The sequence below is a fragment of the Oryzias latipes genome, chromosome 12 (genome assembly GCF_053564925.1).
Source record: "Oryzias latipes strain Hd-rR chromosome 12, Olatipes_Hd-rR_3.1".
Classification (NCBI taxonomy): domain Eukaryota; kingdom Metazoa; phylum Chordata; class Actinopteri; order Beloniformes; family Adrianichthyidae; genus Oryzias; species Oryzias latipes.
Window position 1 is genome coordinate 31,563,351 of NC_136248.1, and position 20,486 is coordinate 31,583,836.

General features: G+C 44.7%; 1 protein-coding gene across 2 annotated transcripts; it reads right to left on the minus strand.

Moving 5' to 3' along the window:
- Positions 1-5,766: 5,766 nt before the first annotated feature.
- On the minus strand, positions 5,767-20,486 carry pitpnb (phosphatidylinositol transfer protein, beta). Of its 2 annotated transcripts, XM_004074451.5 has the most exons (12): positions 20,357-20,486; positions 16,186-16,216; positions 14,852-14,997; positions 14,136-14,227; positions 14,005-14,012; positions 11,961-12,035; positions 11,560-11,643; positions 10,235-10,312; positions 10,056-10,160; positions 9,849-9,971; positions 9,432-9,517; positions 5,767-7,563 (listed from the first exon to the last, which is right to left on the minus strand). In XM_004074451.5, the coding sequence occupies exons 1-11, from the start codon at positions 20,374-20,376 to the stop codon at positions 9,470-9,472; spliced, it is 810 nt and encodes a 269-aa protein (XP_004074499.1). In that variant the 5' UTR covers positions 20,377-20,486; the 3' UTR covers positions 5,767-7,563; positions 9,432-9,469. The 2 variants fall into 2 exon arrangements, with proteins under 2 accessions (XP_004074499.1, XP_020563062.1); XM_020707403.3 differs by lacking the exon at positions 9,432-9,517 and having other exon boundaries at positions 7,364-7,563.

Below are 20,486 nucleotides of genomic sequence, written 5' to 3' on the forward strand. Positions count from 1 at the left end.
GTATGTCAAGTTGCCATAGCAACTCATGCTCTGAACATAACCTGGTCTGGAGCAGGTTTAGTTGAAGGTTAGTTTGTTTACAGAGAGGTGAAGCAGCATGGCGTGTCCATTTGAAGATGATTTAGTGGATGAAGAAGCTCAGATAATACTTTTTCCACCATGAGAGGGTGATAAAACCACATATGGATGTTGGAAAGATAAACTATTTACTTTGATCTAACTTCATTATTTGCTTCAGGTAAGATAATAAAAAATCCTTTTTTTGTCAAGGCAAGGCAAGGCAAGTTTATTTGTATAGCACAATTCGTACACAAAGTAATTCAAGGTGCTTCACAAAACAGAAAAATGCATTAAAATCACAATACATCATAGAATAATCAACATAAAATTTACTTTAAAAGAAAAGAAAGAAAAAAAATATATTGAAAATTGATTTAAAAATAAAGGAAGGAAAGGAAAGAAAAGTGCAGATAGGACCTTTCAGTCATATACACGGCTAAACAGAAATGTTTTAAGTCTAGATTTGAACATGAACACAGAAGAGGCCTGTCTGTCGACTTCAGGGAGGCTGTTCCAGATTTTAGCTGCAGAATATTGAAACGCTGATTCCCCTTGTTTAGTTCTGACTCTGGGAATCAACAGGAGGCCGGCCCCTGAGGTCCTCAGAGTACGAGATGGTTCATATGGCACTAACATATCAGAGATGTACTTTGGTGCTCGGCCATGGAGAGACTTGTACACAAGCAGAGCTGCTTTGAAGTCTATTCTTTCAGGTACAGGGAGCCAGTGCAGAGACCTGAGCACAGGACTAATGTGATCATACTTCCTGGTTCTGGTCAAGACTCGAGCAGCAGCATTCTGGATGTACTGAAGCTGTTTTACAGCTCGTTTGGAGAGGCCGGTGAGCAGGCCGTTACAGTAGTCTAACCTACTGGAGACAAATGCATGGATAAGTATCTCCAGGTCTCGCTTTGAGATTATGTTTTTGATTTTGGCAATGTTTTTCAGATGGTAAAATGCCGCTGATGTTACTGACTTGATATGGCTGTTAAAGTTCAGGTCAGAGTCCATGATTACCCCTAGATTTCTGACTTGATTTGAGGGTTTGAGAGACAGAGAATGAAGGTAGCTGCTGACAATTTCTCTTTGTTTCTGTGGGCCAAAAACAATAACTTCGGTCTTGTTTGAGTTTAGCTGGAGAAAGTTGTTCTGCATCCACGCACTGATCTGTTGGAGGCAGTGGCTGAGTGAATCCACCGGCCCATATTCACCTGTTGTCAGTGACACATAGATCTGAGTATCATCTCTATAGTTGTGATAAGATATGTTATTACTGCGTATTAACTGCCCTAGTGGCAGCATGTAGAGGTTGAACAGAAGGGGTCCCAGGATCGATCCCTGGGGCACACCACAAGTCAAGCCCATGTAGTCTGAGACACAACTCCCAATTTCAACAAAGTATTTCCTGTCTTCTAGATAAGACTTGAGCCAACTTAGGGCAGATCCAGAGATGCCAACCCAGTCTTGGAGTCTGTGCAAAAGGATCCCATGATCAACAGTATCAAAGGCAGCACTCAGGTCTAGCAGGATTAAGACAGAGACTTTACCATCATCAGTGTTCAGGCGGATGTCGTTGGTTACCTTGATAAGAGCAGTTTCTGTGCTATGATGGGGTCTAAAACCTGACTGGAAAACATCAAATGAATTGTTTAATAAGAGAAAGTCAGTGAGCTGTTGGTAGACAACTTTTTCAAGGACTTTTCCTAAAAATGGCAGATTAGAGATAGGTCTGTAATTATTCAGTACAGTGGGATCAAGACCGCTTTTCTTCAGGAGAGGTTTAATGACTGCAGTTTTTAAGGCCTCTGGAAATATTCCAGATTGAAGAGACATGTTAACTATTTGAGTAATTGATGGCAACACACTGTTCAGGACAGACTTTAGAAATCTAGTGGGTAACACATCAAGGCAGCATGTAGACGAGCTCAGACGGGTGATGGTCTCTTGGACAGTTTGGTCAGTGACAGGTACAAAGTGAGTCAGCTTAGAGTGAGTAGGTGGCCGTTCGATAGTTATATGTGTTGTGGAGTTGATGGCTTTTTTAATGCCCTGAACCTTGTCATTAAAAAATACAGCAAACTCATTACATTTGGGTGTGCAAACCAGTTCTATTGGTAGCTGGGTTGGAGGGTTAGTTAATCTGTTTACTGTTGTGAAGAGGACACGAGAGTTGCTGCTGCAACTTCCAATGATTTCAGAGAAGTACCTTTCCCTTGTTCTGCATAAGATCTGGTTGTAAGCGTACAACTCCCCCTTATACATTTCATAATGAACCTGGAGTTTTGACTTGCGCCACTTTCGCTCAGCTCTGCGGCACTGTTGTTTCTGTGCCCTGACTAGATCATCATTCCTCCAGGGAGCTTTCTGTCTATGTTTTCTCAATTTAACCTTCATAGGGGCAATGGCATCCAGAACATTCAAGATGCTAGAAGTAACAGAATTCAGCATTTCATCAACATTGGCACCAGAGACGTTTTCAGGGTTTATCATTTCTACAAACTGTGCCCTAGTGCTCTCATTTATTTGTCTCCCCTGGACAACTGCAGGGCCAGGCGGTGGTTTGGGAGTAACAGACAGGTCAAAGAATACACAGAAATGATCAGAGAGGGCGACATCAACCCCCTTTGTGATGAGCAGGTCCAGAGTGTGCCCTCTGCTGTGGGTGGGGCAACTTACATGCTGAATTAGATCAAAGGTTTCAAAGACAGCATTGAGCTCTTTTGCATTTCTGTCATTGACATTATCAACATGAACATTAAAATCACCTGTAATGACTAGACCATCAAAGTCTGTGCACACAACTGAGAGCATTTCAGTGAAATCATCAATGAAACTTTGGCTGTGCTGAGGAGGTTTGTACATGACTATGCAGAGTAAGGGAGGAGTTTGTTTTAACTCAATCTTAAAGGACACATACTCAAATGATGAAAACACACCAAATGATAGTCTGCGGGTTGCAATATTATCTCTAAACAGTGCAGAAACGCCTCCACCCTTTTTATTTTCTCGTATTTCCGATACATGTTTGTAGTTGGGGGGAGTTGATTCGACTAGAACTATGTTTCCTGTGTTTTTGTCAAGCCATGTTTCAGTTAAAAACATAAAATCAAGATTAAAAGAAGAGATAAGATTATTGATTAAAAATGATTTGTTGCATAAAGATCTGACATTGAGTGCAGCAAGTTTGAGATTAGTTTCCTTGGGACTGGTCAAAACCTTCTTGCTGGGGATATGAACTAGATTTCTTTGATTGGACAGTCTTACTGCCCTTCTTTGCATTCTACGTAGTGCAACTACAGGTATAGCACCAGAAGGAAGCTGTTCATCACAGGGCCCCAGTTTGACATAACCTTTCCTAGGACACTGGGGGCCCGTTTCATCCTAGCTCTGGGGGATAGCACGTCTAGAGGTGCGCAGGAGAGGTTGAGTTGAGGGTAGTTTGGGTGATGGACCAGGAGGAGCGGGAGCTGGACGGGATTTGGGTGAACGACGGAGGGGGCGTGTTGGAGGGGCTTTGGATGAAGGAAAAGGAGGGGGCGCTGGAGGGGTAGGAGAGCTCCTGTGCGGTGTGAGGCTCACAGGTGTTAGGGGAGCCATCTTAATTCCTGACTTAATGAGGCTATCAAAATGGCTAGGTAGGGCCATGGATGAAAGTGGGGGGGACGAAAAGCAAAGTGAGTCTTCACTGGGAGTAGATGTAGCAGGGGGCGCCCAGAGCTGGTCAGATGGTGGTATTTCTGGGGACAAATCTGGTGGTTGTTGTTGTGGTTCTGCAGCTGAGTCCTTAGATGGAGGTGGTTGTGGTGCTGGTGCTGCCGGATCCAAGTCTTTGACCGGTGGTGGTGGTGGAGGTAGTTGTTGTTGCCGTTGTGCTGTGGTTCCTGGGACACTGGCTCGGTCCTTCCTTGCTGCCTTTTCAGGTCAAGTCAGTTCAAAAATAACACGTAGTTATCAGACAGTTATTTTACTTTCATTCAAATTAATTCAATTAAGTAGGTGAAACTTTGGTGCTGCTGTCAGATCGGCACCGCAAGGGATTAATTGTGGGATACCATTCCCTTTGCCTGTCTGGACGGATTTGGGTTTAAGTGTGGCTTTTTGACCAAATGTGTTTAGTTGTTTAGCTGTTTTACTGTGTTTCACTGAGTTATTTTTCCTACTTTGCTCAAGTCTCTGCACCATGAGTGAGGGGGGGGGGGGGGAGAGGATGATGAGTTTATATAGCACCCCTACATCCAAATAATGTACTGACAATGTTGGAAAAGTCTTAAATGGATGTACTCTCCAGGCGAATATCGTTTTGTTCTTTTTATTGTTATAAAAATGGGTATATCTGCGGCTCAAACTTAGACATTTGAGAGTTCAAGAATTATAATTCATTAAGATGGAAAAAATATTAATTGAATTGGAGTAATAAGACATTTAGTTAAATAAATATGTAAATTTTAGTTGAATAAACACTAATTAAGTTTTATAGACGTAAGAAATTAGGTTGAATAAATTTAACTCAATTACGTGTTACCAATTAAAGTAATTCATTTACGTTGGACACGTTATATATATACGTCACAATGTAATTGGAAATAAGATCAGAAACTCGTGCGTTTACTTTTTCCATTCTTTTTCTCCAAGCAAAAACTCTTTCTTTTGCTGATGATGCAGCCGTGTTACTTTATTGATGGACGTATAATCTTCATACGCCGTCATTTAAATCTCAGACTCCGTCTCACTGAAGTATAGCGCTTTCTTTTTTTCTCCACGCGTTTCCATGGTGACTCCTTAAATCTGTGATCCATTGAGAATGTTTGTATGTACCTGCTGTGCACGTGCATTAACCCAGGGTTACCAAGTGGAGTGTAATTATGCTAACCCATATCCGGTCTTTAGGAACCGACATACCCAGAGTAAGCAAGTTCAGGCGGATTTCAGCCAGAGTTCAGGGTTAAAGTCAGGGGAGTTTAAACAGGCCTTCTGGAATACCCCCCTGGTTGTTCAGCATCCAACAATAAAAAGATTAATGAAAGATCACGAAGATGGCGATTCGATTTTTCATCTGCTCACATGCCAAAGAGGACAGTTTTCTGGTTTAAGAACCACAGTGACTCTTTGAAGGCATCAAACTCTTTAATAAACCCCAAAAAACTCAAATCAGCACCAGAGGGGTGCATTTATTTTCATTTGTTCCAATGGTTTTCATGTAGAAGTATTGCATTATATGAAAAAATTTCTTTATTAAAAACATTTTTTCAAGTGTTTTCGGGTTCTTTTGTATTTGGAAATTTTTTCAGAGCCAATTTCTTTTAAGAACTGCAAAAAATACTAATAGAACAGGAATTAGAAGTAATTATAAATGATTGACTGCTCCAAAGGTTTTTGTTATTTAAAATTAAATTTACACTTGAAAAACAGTTGTAAATAATGGATCCATTACGAACTTTATTGCTAAACATAAAGCAACATTTTGAAGTTTCATTATTTTTAGATTCAAATGTACATTTTATAACTATATTTTTACCTACTAAAAAGGAATACCTGTATTTTTTTAGTCATAATTTCCTACTTCAAGAAAACATTGACAAATTAGAAAACTGTCATCCTGACTGGTCATAAATGATCAGCTGCTGGATCAACTGTTCCAAGTTTAATTATTTTGACAAACACTGACGAAAAGAAGTACAAGTAGACACAAATGAGACACACATCGTCTTATTTGTTCAAATTTATTAGATATTCTGTTATGTTCCATTGTCTAAATCTTCGGTCACAGCGTAAAAGCCATGAAAAAGAAAAAATAAGAGAACTAATCTTTACATTCACTACCAATTCCCCTGATTTTGCCTCATTAGAAAGAGAAAATTTTGTACAATGTGAATCTTTGTCTTCCAAAAACAAAAGTGAACACAAAAGAGAAACAGTAGATTCTGCAAGTGCTTCTTCTGGATAACAATAAGAAAAACAGTATTTTGGACTCCGTCTTTTCCCGCCAGTCAAACTGCACCACACGCAGCCTGAATTCCTGCAGGGGGCGGGGCTCCCGTCGCCTTCGCACGCGCTCGGGCCCGTCACTCCTCGCCCGGTGATCAGAGGTCTGGCTGAAGCGAGCGTGAAGGCGAGGCGAGGCCCGTCTGTCAGCCCCTCTCCCCGCAGGCTGAGGCAGTTTCTGAGAAAGCGCCGCTCCAGGGAAGCAAAAAGCAAACATGCACATCTAGCCGTTTTAGTCCCCCCCCCCCCCCCCGCTCCGAGCGTGACAGGGGGCTGCAGGGCGGTCCTGACTCATCCGCCGCTCGCCCGTAAAGCTGCACATTCATAATAAGCATGAGTGAGGTACGGTTTGCGGGGCCGATCCCTCCCACCCTGGAGGCGCGGCGCGGGATCCACTGACGCGCCCGATGGCTCTGGACTCCCACTGCAGCTTGTATGTACAGTTGGAACATGGGTCTAGTATAAAGCACGCGCACGGACAGCTCTGTCTCACATAAAACCATACAAAACCTAAAAAATCTGGACACACCCTGATCAAAGAAAGACTAAAAAAAAACTGCAGCTGACGAGCTGGGAACAAAGACAGCTGATCGGAGCACCTGATCGCCCCGCGCACGTCTAAAACCAAAGGACTTCCGGCTGCACGGGTTCCTGTGGTGGGGGAGCCTTGGTCGTGGCGGATCTGCCGGGACCCTTTTCTGTCCGCGATGGGGAAAACACCCGACATAAAGTCGAGTTTGAGTCATGCAGAGAGCGTCAGGGTCCTCTGAAGCCCTAGAGAGGAAGGCCATGCAGCGAAGGCCCTCCCCAGCCCTAAGAGTGAAGGCAAACGCTGGAACGGGGGTGTCAGAGCACAGACTCTCCTGCAGGGGGCGCACGTCAGCTAATGCTCTGTCTGAGCTGCTCGTTTACATGCTGGGACTGGGGGGGTGTCTGTCGTCCACATGCGCGCACTTCAGGAGGGGAGGGCTAGTTTGTGTGTGTGTGTGGCGGGGGGGGGGGGGGGGGGGGGGGAAACAATGACCATAAAAATGACAGAACCGTGAAAACAGACTCTAGGGGCGGAGCTCCGATGACCCGCCCAACTCCACTCATCCGGGACATCGAGTCACTAAAAACAACATTCTAATTTAAAAGGCTGGACGTCCTCGTCACGGCTTTGACCCCCCCCCCCCCCCCCCCCCCCCCCCCCGAAAAAAACCAAGCCCGCTGGAATAATTCACTAACAAATACGTATCAGGCAATCAAGTTTCTTCTGTTTGCAAAAATTAATTATTTTTGTTTTCTGGGTGAACAGGAGGCCTGTGATCCAGGGGGGGGATCCTGTACAGTACTGTTAACCAATCACATCAAAACCCCCCCACGATGATTCATATAAGACAGGAGAAGAGGTGGGGGGACATCCTCCTCGGTTTGGTGGGTGCCTCTGATGACATCATCATGACGGGGGTGGGGGTTTGTTGATTTGCCTCAATGCTCGTGAGCAGCACTGGTGCCTCGGATCGGACCCGTTTTTCGAAGCTGCAGGGGGGGAGAGGAGAGAGCGGCGTCACTTCGGCTGAAGAACCACTGCATGGGCTCTAACAGAACCCGCAGACGCCTGCAGATGACCACAAAGGCGTGCAGATGCCCGCAGACGCCCAGACACCTGCAGACATCCGCAGATGCCCGTAGACGTCCACAGATGCCTGCAGACACCTGCAGACATCTGCAGATGCTCGTAGACATCCACAGATGCCTTCAGACACCTGCAGACATCTGCAGATGCCCGTAGACGTCCACAGATGCCTTCAGACGCCAGCAGATGCCCAGACACCTGCAGACGGCCGCAGACGTCCACAAACGCCTGCAGACACCTGCAGACGGCTATAGACAACTGCAGACGCCTACAGATCCCTGTAGACGACTACAAATGCCTGCAGATGCCCAAAGGCACCTGCAGACGGCCGCAGATAACTGCAGATGGTCACAGACGCCTGCAGATGCCCGCAGACATCCTGTTCAGTCACACACGGTCAGACTTTGGGAGACTGAAGCCTCCAGAACAGATGAGATGGAGCTGCAGGCGGGAAATGTGAGTGAAGATGATGAAGGTGAGCAGCAGGCAGAAAAAGACAACCAGGAGCTGAAAGCTGTTCTTCTCTGCAGTCAAAGGAGGCACTGATGCTGGTGAAGGTTCCTCTAGCTAACTCTGTGCCAAGTTGGTACTGGTACCAACACATATGGAACTACCGGTATCAACCTATAAGGTGATACCAGCAACGATGCAAACAGAGCTACTAAACGCATACAGTACTACGGTACTTCTGGTACTCATACATGCAGTACTACTGGTACAAATGCATAGGGAAGTACCGGTACCGGCGCATCCAGAACTAATGTTTTTGACGTTTACGGTACTACTGGTAGAAATCAATTTTCTTTTCTGACGCATCGGATGTGAGATTCAGGAGCGAATCAGGATTAAAGTAGGTATCCAGCACATCGAGTATCTGCTCTGGAAAACAAACCTGGACTGTCAGTTGGGCGTTTTTTTTTTTTTTTAGAAAACACAGAGTACTACCAGTATTGTAAAAAAAAAAACAGATTATAATGGTTCATTTCAGACATGTCAGTCACTTATTCAGTTTTCTGTACGATTCCAGCCAATCATTTTGCTTTTCCAGTGATTGTGGGCGGGCTCACATAAAAATAGGTGTGGCCGTGAGGGTGGGTGGAGCTTCAGTCAAAATGTCAAAGTGAAAGTTAGTCTGTACTTCAGAACAGGATTGCCCTGAGGGACCAGAGTGGCGCTCTGAAAAAAGGCCGTTGTCACGGCGACGAGCGTTGAAACACGAGTTTACTGCAGCACGTGTGAAAACAGATGCGGCGCTGCAGCGAGGGAGAAAATAAAGCCTCTTCAGGCGCTCTCCTTCATTCTGTCACGGGGCTTCGTCAGACCTTCATGCTTTTGGGAAAAATTCATTTTAATTTTTGAAGCAGCGGTTTGACCAGTTTAGGCACCAGAACCATTTCAAAAGTGCCGGTTTAATAAAATCCAGACAGTCCCCGTCCCCAGGAAGTGATGGCGTGATGTTTGATCGTCTGCAGGAACCTGACAACACTCCCCCAGCAAGGTCTTTTCTCTGAAAAAGGAAAAACGGGTCAACTTTTGGTCAGAAGGTAAGTCAATATTTGGGCTTAAATGTGAATCCTGGAGGGGAAGAACGACTAGACAGAGGAACATCAGCATCAGGCGACGCTTTGATCTGCAGCAGAAGAACGAGCTCCAGGAGACCAAAGCAGACCAGCGTCAGGATGAAATGGAGATGCAGGAAGGAAGACGCGTGCAGCGGGAAGTTCTCCCAGAGACGGACACGGATCCATGCGGCGGCGGCGCCACCACTTACTCAGCCTGCCTCTAGTGTGTGAGCTACAGCGGCGGGCTCTACTCGTCCGTCGCAGAGGTGCCTCGCACGTCACCTTTCTGACGCATCTGATGTGAGATTCAGGAGCAAATCAGGGTTAAAGGTCACATTCAGCACATCCAGTCTCTGCTCTGGAAAGCAAACCTGGATCGGGAGTTTGGGCGTTTTTTTTTTTTTAAATTAACCAAAACTTGAGTTACAAAGTGTAGTTGAATCAATTTCACAAATTGCTCTTCTTTTCAAATATTTAAATGTTTCGTTCAGGAGGAAAACTGCTTTCTTTCTGGATCTTATTCACTTTACAAGCAAAACTTTAAACAGAATAAAAATGTCAGTTTCCCCACTGAACAGCATGAATTCAGCAGTTCCAATCCAGAAATCAGGAGAAAAGGGCCTCACCTCCTCCAGCTCCTTCTGGGTCTCCTCCTCCATCCGCCGGATGTCCTCCATGGTCAAACCCACCCATTTGTCGATCCAGCAGAACAGCTGACGGTGGAAGTTGGTGAAGATCCGCTTCTCTTGCTGCGCAGACAGAGAACCAACAGTTTCATGTGAGAGAAAGAAAAGCCCCGAGGTGAAGCCCCTGCACAGACGGGCCGGCTTTACCCTGTGGATGAAGTTCTCCACTTTGGTCTGCAGCCCCCACCACCTGAACTTGACCGTCACCAGCTTGTACGCACACATGTACGGACAGTCCGTCTTCAGCTCGTTCTGCGGAGGAAAAGATGCAGCCGTCACGGGGATGAGGACCACAGCGGGGAGCGCCAGGAGGACGTGTGGGGTACCTTCCATTCGGGCCCCAGCGGGCCTCTGCCCGTCTTACTAGACTGGAAAAGAGCCGGATCCTCCTCGGGTTTGTAGTCCTGAAGGCAGAAAAGGTCAAGCAGGTTTGCTTTTTCCACTTTTGACAAAAGACAGAAAAGCAGATCTGATGAAAGAGTTCATTTAAAAATGGATTTACAAACATTTCACACACGCACACAGACGCACGTGCACACACGTGCACACACGTGCACAGCTCTGTGGTGTTTTAATCCGTCAGCAGATGGGCCTTCAGATTTAGCTGTGGCCTCCACTCTGATCCACTTAAGTCATTATTGTGAAGAAGCTCGCGTCAGGCGGGATGACTGTGACCCCCCCCCCAGGTCGGAGACCTCCTAAAAGAGGCTCGGTCGCATCAAGAACCGCATTAGTCCCAGGAGGGAAATTAAAGATAAGAAGAAAACTGGAGGAACTTTTTTATTATTGCCCCCATTAAAGGAAAAAATACCAGAAAGTTCAGGAGGAGAACGATCGACTTCTGCTCCGTGGGGATTCATCTGGTTACATCATCAACGCGTCACGGGCCAAAGCAGAGCTCCTGATTGGTCGACATGACGCAAAAATTCTTCCTAAGTTGGAGCTGTAACGCCCCGAACACGCTGCTGCAGGACTGCGGCGCCCCGCGTTCACAGAAACCATCTGAACATCGACCTCCCATTGAAACTGAACCCTCCATTGTGGGGTTCAATGTCTCGCCCAAAGACACTCTGACATATGGACGGGCAAGGCGGGAACTAAACCGGCACTCTTCTGGTCAGAGGTTGACCGCTGTAGTGACCTACAGATCACGGGTTCTCTTTAGAACATACCTGGCGATAAAGGCAGGAACAGAGTTCCTACCGAGCTTCACATTATAATCATTGATAACTAGTAAAAGTAACTTCCTGTTTACACTTTCCTCAGTTCTTTAGCACAAAAGCATCGAGCGTTTAAGAAATGATCAACAGTTGAGTCAATTATTTTCACTTTGTTAGCATTTCCTTCATTTAACGTCTCCCGTTTCATCCTCTGTCAGCTTCTATTCTGCCGTTAAATGTCTTCTTCAGAATCAGAACAGGAATTACTTTCATCATCCCACACGTGGGAAATTTGCGACATTTCTTCATGTGGCGCTGAATTTGTTTTTTCATCGGTTGGTTTTTGCGTTCGGCGATGTGCGACTCAGAGGTCTGGGGTGGAACCTGTCCGTTTCCGCCCCGTTAGCCTCCGGCTGCACCGCCGTGCGGACGGCGAGCGGCTCTGCTGCCTGGCTTCCGCCCACAGATCCCAAATCCAGTCACAAACTCACTCCAGGAGCCACTTCGTCTCTGCTGGCGATGTCTATAGGCACCACCTCCACAGTCCGCCACGTCTGCTCGTCCAGGTCGTGCACCTGTGAGGAGAACCAGCCTCTTTGGTCAGGAGTTCAAATGCAAAGAACTGAGAATGCTTTTTGTTTTCTCCTGATTCAGACACAGACGGCTTTCATCTCTGTTTACGACTCCACAGAGTCACAAAAGGGTTTCAGAAAACAGAAGAATGAAGCTTTGTGTCTGCAGGGGGGGAGGAGGGCTGGAACCCCCCCCCCTGAATTTGCACTTTGACGCCTCGTATTGTGAAGCCGCTGATGTCAGACCCATGCAGCTGTCCTCATCTGTGTGGCCATAACCTACCTGCAGCAGGTGAAGCCACGCCGCGGGTTGCACTTACGTTTTCTACTGTTCCCATGTCGGGTTTGTGCCACGTCTCAATCTTTATCATGAAGTCGTCTTTCATGTACTCGTTCTGAAACGTTCAAGAGGGAAAGTGTTCAGCAGGAGGAAGAGGAGCCGGCGTCAAGCGGGTGAACGGAGGAGACCGCCGACCGGCGTGAATGGAGGGTCGTGGGAGTCGCCTTAAACTCTGCAGCTAAATCCAATGAGCCAATCAGACTTTTGGACTGAAGCCCCTCCTGCATTGATCAGCCTGGACCTAGTTTTATCACGCTAGCTATTAAGTAACAGGAGCACGCCAGTGAGGAAAGAAACCTCGTTAATACCACAGGAGGCGAGTCGGACCTATTTTTTATATACTGTATTTATACATAGTGTGATATGTACACTCACCAGCCACTTTATTAGGCACACCTGTCCAACTGCTCATTAACACAGATGTCTAATCAGCCAATCACACGGCAGCAACTCAGTACACGTATGTAGACACGGTCCAGACCACCTGCTGCAGCTCAAACCAGCATCAGAATTAGCAAGGAAGGTGATTGAGGTGACTCTGAAGGTGGTTGTTGGTTCCAGACGGGCTGGTCTGAGGAATTCAGAAACTGCTGATCTGCTGGGATTTTCACCCACAACCATCTCTAGGGTTTACAGAGAATGGTCCTAAACAGAGAAAATATCCAGAGAGCTGCACTTCTGTGGGTAGAAATGTCTCGTTGATGCCAGAGGTCAGAGGCCAGACTGGTTCCAGCTGATGGAAAGACAACAGGAACTCAAAGAACCACTGGTTCCAACAGAGGTCTGCAGAAGAGCATCCCTGAAAGAACAACACGTCCAACCTGGAGGCAGACGGACTACAGCAGCAGAAGACCACACCAGGTACCACTGCTGTCAGCTAAGAACAGGAAACTGATGGTAGGGTCAGAATTTGGAAACAACAACATGACAGCATGGGTCCATCCTGCCTTGTCTTAGCGGTTCAGGCTTGTGGTGGTGGTGGTGTCATGGTGTGGGGGATGTTTGTTGCTGACCATGTCCATCCCTTCACGACCACAGTGTTCAATCTTCTGATGCTCCAAGTCATCAAGCTGGAATCATCTCAGACTGGTTTCTAGAACATGACAATGAGTCTCTGGACTCAAACGGCCTCCACAGTCACCAGAACCCAATAGAGAACCTTTGGGATGTGGTGGAACGGGAGACCAGCATCATGGATGTTCAGAAGACAAACCTGCAGCAACTGAGCGGTGCTGTCATGTCAACATGGACCAAAGTCTGAGGAATGTTTCCAGAACCGCGTTGAATCTATGCCACCAAAGATTGAGGCAGTTCTAAAGGCAAAAGGGGGTCCAACCCGGTACTAGTGAAGTGGACCTGATGAAGTAGCTGGTGGGTATACCAGTGTGTACATATCTGAAAATCTGTCACATTTCTTATCAATTTATGACTTGATTTAACCATGTATTAGTAATTTAAACCAAACTTCATGTTACACCATTGAGCTGAATCATGGGGAAAAAGAGCCGCTGCATCCCTGCTGCAAACACTGAAAGTATCAAACTTTTTCATGTTTTCTTTCATCACACCAGGCTTAGTATGAGCCAAGTGATGGTTTTTCTCCATTGTTACTTACTTATCAGCAGCTTGAATAAAACATTTGTCTGAATTTTTGTTTTTTTGTCGTTTTGTACACAAATCATAAATCATACCGAAACCAAACCCTAAAAGTCGACATTTGAACTAATTTGTGGTCCCTACTTTGTGTAGACATAGAATTCTTTTGCTATTTTAGATTTTGCTTGTTTTGATTGCTTGAATAAAACAATTCTTCATTCTAGTAAGGCTTTTATGATACAATGTTTTTAAAGATCTGCATCAAATTAATCTGCAAAACGTCTGCAGAAGTGAAAAGAAACTATTTTCCTTTTTATTTAAAAGAGTTTTTTTTAATCCTTTTTCCACAGAACTACTTGTTAAACTAATCACATTTGAGTTCTAAGGGCTTCAGATGACTAAAATTACTAAAATCTTTGATAACTTACCGTCACGACTGCAGAGGAAGGAGCAAAAAAAAGAGAGAAAGACAAAGATCCTGTTAGCGTCAAGTCTGTCGGGTTTAGAAAACACTTTCAAACCGAACAGGGATGCCTGATGGGAATCTTTGTCAACTTACTGGTGCGACAGTATGGATACGCGTTCCAAGCCTTTTCGTGAAAAACTAAGGCTCCCTCGGGTGCGATCATCTTTACGTAGCCCGGGACTTTGCTGCACAGAGGAAGACAAACCTTCAGGAGAAGATCCAGGCCTCCTTTCCTCTCATCATCTTAGAGCGAATACAAACTTGGCAGCTTCACGTTTGCTGTGAGCTCAGATGAGCAGAGGCTCCGAGTAAAATCTGCAGATTTACCTTTTTACAGAGGACACAAATGACACTAATGACCTAACTGATGCTTTTGTCAAAGGAGGAAGGGCTTCACGTTATAGAAACTTGGAGCCGTGTAAACGTATGCAGATGACTGCATGCCGTTCCTTTAAATATTTGCAAACGTTCTTCACAGCCAGAAAACTTCAAAATAAAAGCTCACTTTAGATTTTGGATTATTATTATTTTTTTCTTAAGATTAGTAGAGAACCGGATGTTTTTGTTTTTCCCTGAAGGTCTGAAGCACCTGGACAGTTTCAGCCTCATGAAAAGATGGAAATACGACCTTGACTTTTTTGATAGCTACAGTTTATAGGACTGTTAAAAAAAGGTTTAAAATTCCACTGTATCATGAATTAAATACCACAAACAGTGATAATGATCATAAATCAGAAAATAACGAAGCTAAAAGAGGAACCAGGAGCGACTCAAACAGGCATGTTCAGCGTACGTGGACCTCCACTTGCCTCTTTAGATGGTATATTTTGTGTGTGTATTGTCCCTTCTCCCCTTCCTTCTCATAGGGCTCATTTTTGAGGACTTCGATGCCTTCGCCTCCTCCGGTCTCATTCTTGCTGGCCTCTGCCACAGAGTAAAGCTGCCCAACTTGATACTGCAAAGCAGAGAAACAGACGGAGTGAGCGGGCAGCCTTAACCACAGCCACAAATCATCAGGTTACCTGGGAAAAAAGGGGTCGATTAAGACAGGACCCGGAGCCGGCGGAGGCATCCAGGATGCAGCCTCTAGAGGCTGCTAAAGTTTAAAACTTACGTCGAGCTCGGTTCACGAGTCAAATTCGCTGCTCAGCGCTCGACCAAAGATTTGATCATAGAGTTGATGCTCATGCCGCATGTGGGAGGAGCTACTGTCAAAAGCTCCATCGCTACATGGAAGCTTTGACTGTACCAGAGTAGCCGTACACCTTGTTCACGGTGATGAAAGACGCAAATGATGTTTAGAGATCAGGTTTATTCCTTTTGAAGATTTCTACAAAGCATCGGTTATCTCCGTGTCTGGGTTCATGACATCATTCAGAGATTCTCCCGGTACGGTGAGCTTCACCGTCTACTGCAGGAGCTGGTCTGAATGACGGCGGTTTCAGCGGTACTTCCTTCATTCTGTGACCCAGTGTGACGACCTGCTGTCCCGCAGTAGGCCAACGAAAAAAAAAAAAAAAACGAATACAGTTAGAGGAACTTTTTTTTTTTATTATCGTCTCCATACCACTAAGAAGAATATCAAGGTCCAGGAGGAGAACGATCAGATTCTGCTCCCTGTTGGTTTTGGACTCCACCCACTGATGCCAAAGGTCAGTCACTGATTGGTTGATCCATCCCAAATACTTTGCTGAACACGGCACCATGGCTCAAAATGCACTGCTGCTAGATCGCCACGCCTGACACCATAAAGGCATCATCGGACCTCTCAACGCAGCTGTAAAACTATTAATACAGCATTTTTATTATATTAAATTCTTGTATTAATAATTGATATTATTATTTATTTATTTTTAACCTTTATTTATCCAGGAAATGTCCCATTGAGATTAAAAATCTCTTTTTGGGGGGAGTCCTGGCTAAATGATTACCTACTATGTAAGAATATGTCATATTTTTAAATGTTAATAATCAGGATTTTTGCTGATGGATGAAACTGTCCTGTTGTTCAGAAGAAGGATGAGCATCAAACTGCGTCTGTGATGGACGTCTGAACTCCACAGCACCACCACAAAAAGCTCCATGAAGCCTTTTCTTTACAAGAACAAATGAACAAAATATCTGTCTTAAAAACTTGACTCACCTCTTCCACAGAGACCGGCAACACAACACGGCTGGGAGGAAAACGCCGGGCGGCGAAGACGGCGAAAGGAGACAGAGAGGAGGAAATGTGAACACAAGGAACCCACAAATAACACAAAGATCTCACACCCTTCTGTCTGGGCCCTGATAGAACCAAGCGCTCATCTTCACATTCAGCACACAGGCTTTCAGATGAGGAAGATATGAGAATTCAGACGCCTGCGGCTCACTCAGAAACAAAACAACAGATTCACATTTAAAGTCAGAAAAACAAAATCAGAGCTGCCCTGGAGCTGAAACAGGAAATAGTTCCTCCTCATCTGAAGCTTGTCTGTAGAGACGCCAAAACTGCCACACAAAGATCAAAAAGTATGGATGTGTTCAACGATGAATCCAGATATCGGGGAGGTGTCCTGCTCTGATTGGAGCCCCGCCCTTAATGCACACATGAAGCGGCTGCTGTTCGCAGACTGAGCCGGCGTCCCGTTAAGAGCAGAAACAGACGCTCGCCGCCACCATGAAGCTGGCAGAAGCCTGGAGGAACCAGGACTTGACAGATTTAGACACCTTCAATGACAACCTGGAAAACACACTGCTAAACAATTACGGTCAATTTAATCAGCTCTGCTGGATCGTTTAAGCTTCAACAGCTGCTGATTTCTTATTCTGAACTTAAAGCTTCAAACACTAGTAGATGTAAACACTTTTTGTGGTATTTTAAATGACCAAACATCCCTGTATACTTTACAGAAAGAGTTGGTGTTGCTGAACCTTCAACCATGTGACATTGCTCAAAGGAACTACCTTTCTGCTGTTTGGATCGACAATAACCAAACTATGCTGCACAGTAAAGTAAAAGCAGGCCTGAACAAAAATTTATTTTAGATTTAAACCTGAAACTTCTCACGTTTAAAATGCCTTTTAGGGAGAACATTTTTATAGCAAATCACCATGGAAACAAGGACAGACGCTTTTGATCAAACCAAACGGTTAAGGAACGAGGAGCAACGAACGCAGTTGAACTTTGAGTAACTGATTTAACAGGAACTGAACCGCCTTCCTTTAAGTTATAACGTTTGGGGAAAAGCTGTGATGTATGTTTATATGTTCATGTTTTTCTGGAGAACCTTTTTGGCGTCAAGACGCCGCTTGTCCACCTTTTGAGGAGAAGGGGGGTCTAAGGGCAGGGATACCCCTCTGTCTGCTGTTTCCATCTCAAACATAGCTCTGGTCTGGGCGTCCAGTGCAGGGATCATTGTTTCAGTATTTCAGAGATGTCAAAGTGTGGCTCTGATGCATTCAAAAAAAACTGAAATCCCTCGTTCTCCATGTCACTGCAGGGACGGAGCCACTTGTACATGTAAACAGCAATCCAGTGTGTTATTGCCTCTGCTCTCACTATTTTCCTTGTTTTTCCCCTCCGCCATTTTTGTTTGTGTATTCTCTTCCTCCGTCCGACAGCCAATCTCGCAACGAGCGCCCCATCTACCCTCCGAAGAATCGTCCTACCAAAGGACGATTAATATAACGTTTTACAGAGTCTTCAGACGTAAATAATAGATGGATACTTTATGAAAACGCATCGAGAATCAATCACGGGACTAAATATCGCGATATATCACCATATCGATATTTTGGCACACCCCTATTCTTTACCCCCATTCAAAGAGGACTCTCGCTCTGAGCCCTTTCCAGACACGGAACAGCCTTTGCAGTGCATTGTGGGAATTACAGAGCATTTGCGGCACATGCTGGCCAGCTCTGGTAGTAACCAGAGATTATCACGTGAGCTAAAGATAATGAAGACAGGGGGTGTTTAGCCCCCTGGCCGACTTGATGGTAATCTGCATCTGTAACGTCTCAAACCAAACATGTAATGTACAAACACGCACACAGGGGGCGGAGCTGCCATGCACGGCGCTAACCAGGCCACCAGAAGCATCAAGGGGTTCAGTGTCTTGCTTAACATCCATGGAGGAGCGGGAGCCACACCTGAAGCGACACTCCCATCAGCTGTCAGTCATTGTGGTGTGTAAAATTCGTTCTCTGCAATTGAACCCTCCCCTGAGGAAGTGGCAAGCTCCAGACAGCTGCGCTCTGGAAGCATTCGGTGGTTTAACCCCCAATCAAACCCCTTAATGCTGAGTTTCAAGCAGGGATGCACTTTTAGAGACTTTGGCATGATGTAAACTCAGATGTAATCATTACGTTTGTTCACTTTGGTCGCAGATTTTTTTCCTCCTGTTTTGGGTCATTTACCTCCCCACCAGTAAAGTACATGGACAGATTAGCTTGGAAACACTCATCGGTGTGAAACTGTGTGGGAGGTGGGTTTTAGCCGACGGGTTATTAGAAGAAGATGGTTAGCTGCCACAAAATTGGATTAACACTCATAGGTTCTGCTCCCTTTCAGCCTGACATAATTGTGGCTTTCTGATAGCGTTATCAGAGGTATTACAGCTCTAAATTGTGGATGAAATTTTTTTTAATTTTGTCTGCTTGAAAGGTGAGAAATGCAGTCACTTCAGCATTGTGTGTGTTGTTGTGAACTTATTTTGCTTTTAGATCTGCACTGTAAAGCAGACAAGTAGAGTCAAGTTATTTAAATAAATAAAAAACTAACAGGTTTACTCGAAACCTTTTTTTTAATTTCAGCTGGACCAATGTGATTATATGTACAAGTACTATTCAAGTCCAAATACACATTTGGTGACCACAACAGATCTACAAACATCAGGCAAAGATCCGGCCTACAAATAAACTCCAGGATTTCATATTTACATGGGAGGTGTTTAGCAGGAAGAAAAAAAGTCTAGCAGGTAGAATGCAGGTATTTTACAAAAAAGAACGTGTACAGAATAACCCAAGCTAATCAAACCCTCAACAACTCAAGCTTTTCATGGTTCCAGCAGCTTCACGAGACAAATAGATAAACAAAATGAAGTGACAACTTTTAAAAGGCAGGTGTTATGTTTGCCAATAACAAAAAAATAATGAAATTAATATTATTTTTAATGCATTGTGTGCCTTAATAACATTTTGGCTCAACTGTGTAAATATATATATATATATATATATATATATATATATATATATATATATATATATATATATATATATATATATATATATATTTCTGCTGAGTAAAGGTAAATCTGAACTAATAAGAATATTATAAACAAAAGAGGTAAGAGGTGCACACCATCTGTGAATAATACTTCAGATGTATGCTTTTGTTGTACAAATATAAAGGGAAGACATTTCTTCCCTTTATATTTGTGTTAAAGTTAAAAAATATTAAAGAAACAATGTAGTTAAATGTGCTTTTTCCACACAGAGAGTGTTGTAGAGAAGAGACTCCTGTTTGTGTTTCATGACCAACTCATTTCGGAGGTTTGTAAAAACTACATGTACCATTGCATTTAGTAAAAAAAACAAGCTTTTCCAAACACAAAAGTGTTTAAAAAGCTCAAAAGCGTCTTTATTTAGACAACTGTAGGTTTACTATGCAGAACAACCAGTGCTAGCTGACCGAAGCTAGCTAGCGCCGACACAGTAACACCCAGAGGCTGCCGTTAGCTCGCAGGGTGCCGCTCTTACATGATCCCGACAGACAGACCAATAATCTGGTCCAGTTCCTTTAAAGGTTCCCCGAACCTCAGCTGCAAACCCGGTTCCAGGAAAATGGCTTAAAACCTCAACTGGGCGAATAGTCATGCTAGCTGCTAGCCGCGTTAGCTGGCAGCTTTAAATCCGACAGCGACGAAACCTTAATCTGTCACTCACGCGACAGCAGCTTAACATTACGACACTTTGCGCGGCTAAACGCTAAACTGCACAGAAGGCGGCAGTTTTTTTCCGCCGTAGAAACATTTAGGGACCGATTTTGAACGACTGGCAACTATACAGCAACCTTTCCACCACTAAAGAGCTAATCCCGAAGCTACCGTTAGCTTGTGCTAGCAACGCCTAAAAAAGACCGGTGTGTCCCGTTATCCACGTCCTGATCCACTCCGCTTTAAGCTGGCTTTTTACCCACTAAAGGGCTAAAAAAAACTCATTGCAAGATTCACGGACGTAAATGAGTGTTCGCTTCTCTTATGCAATAAACAGACTTTGTGAAAAGTAGGAGAAAAAAAGACTGTAAGAGAAAAGAAATACTTGAGACTCACTATTCCTTGATGAGCACCATCTTCGTCACCGGGCCTGCGCATGCGCAGTGATGGTCGACACAACGCAATCAACAAGTTGGTTCCGCCCCCAGCGGCTAATCTGATTGGTCGAAATCTCCACGCCATCATC

What these genes read in the sequence shown, in the direction of transcription:
- pitpnb (XM_020707403.3), bottom strand. Translation starts at nt 20,376, where the DNA reads ATGGTGCTCATCAAGGAATA. An exon ending in GAGACGAAGTGGCTCCTGGA is followed by an intron (nt 10,313 to 11,559) that starts GTGAGTTTGTGA and finishes TTCTGCCTTCAG; the next exon opens with GACTACAAACCCGAGGAGGA. An exon ending in CCCAGAAGGAGCTGGAGGAG is followed by an intron (nt 7,564 to 9,848) that starts GTGAGGCCCTTT and finishes CCCCCCCTGCAG; the next exon opens with CTTCGAAAAACGGGTCCGAT.